Here is a 6000-nt window from a genome sequence, read left to right on the forward strand (position 1 = left end):
GTCGTAGCTTGAGTTGTTTCTTCCTTTGCAGAATCAATGTCTGATGGCAAGGTATTAAGAGCAATCCACCGTAATCCAAAGGGATGCGTAATTCGTCACCAAAATCAATCAAATCAAAGGTGCAAATGAAGGCTAGCAAGACCAAAAAGGAGTTCGCTGTGGGTACATCTGTACTCCACCGCGAACGATAAGTGATTGACGTGAGAGGGCAGGTGTGACCGGCCCGTGAGGCAGGGCTACTAGCGGTGGGCTGGTAACTAGGGTGTTTGCCAGGAGATTGGCAACACTGATCGTTTATTTTAACCAAAGATTTGGTAAATTTTTAATAAATGATGGTTCGGGCTGGTAAGTGACCAGGGCTAGTTCAGGTGTTCAGGGGGTGTATTGCAATATTAAAAAGTTTGACCACAAACCCCTTACTTTTGTTAAATATAGTGCTCATTACCAGTCAACTAAATGAACTACACTTAGAAAAAAAATAAACAAGAATACATACAGTGATTTTATAAGGCAGAATTATTATTGATTTGCCATTGTATCATATGCTTTCACATTAAAATGTTACAGAACACTGCAAAATATATGTCTGTCTGCCTAGTCTGAAGTCTATCTCTCCTCATCAAATACATATTATGAACCACTATGGATATTTCATACCAATGTATTTATTTATGTTAAGGTACTAAACAAAAATTACCAAATCACTTTACTGTCCCAAAAACAGTAGGCTAACAACACTTTCGATATCATATTAAATACTAGTCTCATTGCTTTTTTTCCTCTTAAGACAAAATTTTGAGCTATTTTTTGTTTTATTGTATAGTACTGTATAAGTATTCCAACTTTATTACTATATCCTAATGAATCATATATCACTTTATGATACTCTACTGACAAACAAGAGCCTAGTGATTTTAAAACCAGCACATTCAACACTGATGTATGTATTGTGCTGTTCATTTATTAACAGTGGTTAAAAATTTTCAAACTCTTAAAATCTCTTTTTTGTAGATCTACTATACATCAGGGAACAATGTATTTAGAAATCATAAAAATGCCGATCATAAGACCATTTTCATTCATTTTAAAACAAAGTCATTAACATTACCATCATATACCATATATTTTACATTTTTTATACATTATTTATTTTTTTATTTTATACTCTCTTGATAAGTAGCCCCACCACTTCCCAGATGCTATGGGGTTCTGAGCTTATAAAAAATTAATGGAAACTGCACAGCCTGCACCAAAACTTATAAGATATTTATCAGTTAATTTCATTTATTTTCCAACTTAGACTAAACTGTACTTTAAACTAATTCACTCTGGGAGATTTATCCTCAAAATGCATCACTTCTAACAAGACCAGCCTAACAAATATATCCACCTTAGAAATAGTCGTTGAGCAAGGATGAGGTCTGAGTTGCTGTAATGGGAAACGGAATATTGAAAGTTGCCAAGTATAACAATTCATTAAAATACACAACTCTTAAATCTGTGCTGTCTACCTTGGTTTATAAGATATCACTATGGTGGTTTGCATTTACATCTGAGGTTTCCATCACGTATTGTATAAAAAAAAAAGCTACTATTTATACAGGTAATTGTTACAAAAAGCAGTTACGTACTAATAACTCATAAGTGATCCAATAATTATTTTGTAGAGGAGATCTAGACTTCAGTTTACCAGAACCACATCTCAAAACCCACCACCTGCTAGTAGCCCAGATGATAAAACTGACTCTGACCGAGACCAAATAAGGTGGAGACTGATTTTCCATGAATTTTTTCCAGAAAAAAAAGAAAAAAAGATTGCCTTATATACTAGAAGTAGAATATGTATAACAAAACAATGTAGTGTATTGCATTTCACTCAGTAACTCTCCACATTCTAATGAATGTTACAACCAAACCAAGAAAATGTAATAAGCATGCTGAGCTGCCTCTATGTAACCGCCTACAGTCTACAAATAAATTCAACAGAAAAATATCACTCACGTGCTCTTTTAATATCTTCATCTGATGCCTTACAACGATACTTTTTCAAACCTAATACTGCATAATGATCTTGATCCTGTAAAAGTAAATTAAGAGTATGCAGCTATCTATACATGTTAAGTAAAACAAGATGAACTGTATAAAGACATACTATTTAGATATTTAACATGGCATTTACTACATCTCAATGCTATATATGCATGTCACATTGCACTTTTGGAGATTCCAGGTTATTAAAAATAAAAAAGGGTTATACAGCATTTCCTCAAAAAAAAAGAAAAAAAAAAAAACTGAACTTAACAAAAGTTCTGTGTATCCCCGCTTCCTACCAACTTGAAAGTGATTATATAAAAGAAATTACTAAAATCCACAAAATACAAGAATGACAAATTTCTGTCTAAAACCAGAAAAGAAATATTGACATACAAATTTAATGTACATGATGAACTACTCCTTTTTTTTTTTTTTAAATTTCACTTAAGAAAATTTTTTACAAAAATCAAGGTTGCATTATTTCTACAAATATACATTCTGTTGAAATAGTCCCCTTTAATATAAATGAATATGGTGTACTGATATGCCTGTGACTAAAGTTAATTTAGGTCTTACCTTCCATTCAGCTGGATTAAGGATCTAAGGTATTGTATATCATCTTCAATCTCTACCTCTGGAGCTTCTTCTTCTTCACTTTCATCTTCACTCTCACCAGCTGAGGATATGAGGTGACCACGTAACCTTCGAGCTTCATATGCATGGAACCAGCGACCAACTGGCTCAACTTCTACCTGTATCAAAGCTGAAAAAGAGGGAAATTGAAAATTCTTTTAATAAAAATTGCACATTCCAGTACCGTTCTTAGGATTCTACATTTTTCATCTAATTTCTTCAAAGGCTTTACAGTTTCTGTTCTCCCATTCTTGCTTTAGCTTAAGGATAATCTTTATTTCTTCTTCAGAATCCTCCCATGTATCTCCTGCTGTCCATGCTTAATCCTGATTTGCCTTTTCTTTATGCACTGAGAACTTATAAAAATGTCTTAAAAACGTTCTTCATAGAAACATAAATAAACCCTTATGATATCAACAGTTTAGCTCCAAGGGACTGTGCATTTAGCACCACCTCCTTGCAGGATGGAAAGAAAAATATTTGAGAACAGACAGCAAATTTCACATCATCTCCGTAAATTTCTCAAATGTCTTACCTCTCTGCATTATCAGGTACTAGCCCTTTCTACACTGATTGGAAAAAAATTGAACCAATAAAGGATATCTTCCTGACTGACACTGTCTCCTTTACATTTACCATACTTTTAATCAGGCTACAATAAGGACAATCAAATTATAGTGCTGTGCACTCTTAGCCTAACATAAGGCTATACCTAAGCTAAATAACTGTAATTGCTACTTGTCCACATACCTACTAAATGCAACAGCTACCTACTTTAAGGATAGCTTTCGGGAATCGTTTGGTTGGTTCGCCTTATCAAGGGAATGAAACAGATTCCCGAAAGCTATCCTTGGTATTTCTACAGAAGCAGTCCGCACGGACTGCAAGGAACGTAACCGCGGATACGACATCCACTAGGGATTGGGGCGTCCAATGTATTTCGGCGTGTTTAGTACTGGCCCTGAGGTTTAATTACAGTTGTCTGAAATAAATATTTACTTACAATTCTTGTTCAGTAGGTAAAACTGCATAGGGTAAAAAAACCGCATGGTACAGGGGTGGACCATGTACGATCAATGTGTACCAAAACCCCAAAAAAAGTACATTATAACGCGTCCTGAAATCGAGATGGGCATCAGACGTGCTTGTTGTTATGGGGAGAAACGGAGCTCAACGACCTCTACTCCGGTGTCAGGACGCGTTATAATGTACTTTTCTTGGGGTTTTACACATTGATCGTACATGGTCCACCCCTGTACCAGGCGGTTTTTTACCCTAGAAAAACCGCAACTGCCATAGTCTGAGCCGCCGCGGGGATAGTACCTAGTCTACCCTATCCTTATAGTTTTAGATTGTTTAAATATATTACATTTATACTAACTGTGGATTTGTTTCTCCCGTGGACGACTCGTGCACTAGGTAGGTTTGTTTTGAGATTTTTAAATTCCTATCAATAGAAGCATAATTTGGTGGTTTGCATACAAAATAACGTTCAGATATGCACAGGATAGGCTAAACCACACTACCATCCCACTAAATGGCCAATTAGAAAAATATAAGGTTTATGTATTCGGCCAAAAATGAATAAGGGTGTCATACTAACAAGCAGCTTTTCAAGTAGGCTACCTACCTAGGCTTAGTACCCGGCAATACGGAGGAGCAAAGTACAATAAGCTACTGGGCATACTTAATACAAAGGGCTACGTATTCTTTGCTAGTGGCCTAACCCTATTCCAACGACCTGTGCTACCCAACGGTAACAGGAGCTGGCCATGGAAAAGGAAAAATTGTCTCGGTCAGGCTTCTTCCAACCTGAGTAGGTAGGTACATGGCCATCGTCTCTTTAACAAGGTCGCTATTATCCTATAATTAAACGGCGGGTGATATTCCAATAGTACTTACGTGTGAGACGTCTCTTGATAGTAATTGTGATATTTGAATCTTCGCTTTCCATTTCGACTGTCATACTTATTTACGTTGAGTTTTTCACCTTTTATTTACGTTTCATGTTAGACTAGACTCAACACGATGCTGCAAGAAGGTGGATGTCAGGGAAGACTCAGGAACAATTCCTTCCATATGGCCCTAAAAATATTCACAGAAAACGGGTATACGTTTTTTCCTTCACAAAATTTGGTCCGCATACGTCATTTAAACGTTCTATTTTTTAATCGACAATAGTACTATAAGTAGAAATATCATACATAATCTATTTCAGAATTTCAAAGTGGCAATAACAAGCATACGTCATTTTAAACGTTCTATTTTTTGAATCGGTAATAGTAGGCTACTATAAGTAGTTAATATCATACATAATCTATTACAGAATTTCAAAGTGACAATAACAGATTGTTGGACACTCGGATCTTTTTTCCACAAAATTCTCTTGCAAGCACTCAGGCATCGAGTAATCAAGCGTAGCTATAGCATGCAGTAGGCAAACTCGAGTAGCCTATATGACAAAAAGGAGACAACTAACAATGAAACAAAATCGAAAACCAGATAGGGGCTAATGTTGAGTTTATAATCAAGTGGCATATGTAACAACTTCATGAAAATTCTCCGTAAGTACCACTGGAAAATGTTATTTCCATAGCTAACTATTTCCTCGGTAAGCACTGTATGTGCCTTTCATTGTTATATAGCAACGTTCTGGTCCTTTAAGAAATCCAAGTGTCAGTGTAATCGAATGGTACACATTTATTTAAGTTAAATTTGCCTTACTTTGTAGATTGTTTTTAAGAATAACTAATTCTACCAACGCTCTGTCTTCAGTACATGATGTTAATTCCCAGGCAGCAGATATTGTTTCTTTTGTTTTGTTTTTCCATCTATGTTATTAAAAATAATTTATTAGCCAGCTCTCTGTCAGCAGTGAAATATCTTATATGAGCACGTAACATAAACATGTGTTTCTCTTACTTTTGCTGTTTCGTTTCTCGCTGACTGAATATATTAAGACACATCACCTTGATTTTGCAACTGGCCCTCCTTGAACCGGTTTTTTAAAATCTTGCCTCTTTATTATGCTTCAAAAATTTTATTTCCTGCACAAATTCTATCTGTTATAGCGCTCTCGAATACTTTGTAAAGTTCATCTGTTATATAGCCTATGGCTATACTTGGGATAAACCTGGCAATTTTTGCCATCTATATTCTTTGATGCTGGAATATTTCTGCCATAAAACTTTCAGGTAGCCTTTACCTCAGATTTAAATTTATCTATTTTTTTCATGACCAAACTCTCCGAATAATTTGAATTTTTTCATAATTTTGTAAAATGGTCGTTTTGTCCGTTTTCGTTCAACGTGCCATCTAATTAGCAATCTAAAA

General features: G+C 35.4%; 1 protein-coding gene across 1 annotated transcript in view; it reads right to left on the reverse strand.

Moving 5' to 3' along the window:
* The window catches only part of LOC135214871 (dnaJ homolog subfamily C member 2-like), an 89781-nt gene that overhangs the window by 58955 nt on the left and 24826 nt on the right, over positions 1–6000 (reverse strand). The window contains exon 3 of the mRNA XM_064249291.1: positions 2002–2077. Within this exon, the coding sequence (XP_064105361.1) occupies positions 2002–2077 (76 nt within the window). The remainder of the gene's footprint in view (positions 1–2001; positions 2078–6000) is intronic.

The sequence above is a fragment of the Macrobrachium nipponense genome, chromosome 46 (assembly GCF_015104395.2).
Source record: "Macrobrachium nipponense isolate FS-2020 chromosome 46, ASM1510439v2, whole genome shotgun sequence".
Taxonomy (NCBI): Eukaryota; Metazoa; Arthropoda; class Malacostraca; order Decapoda; family Palaemonidae; genus Macrobrachium; species Macrobrachium nipponense.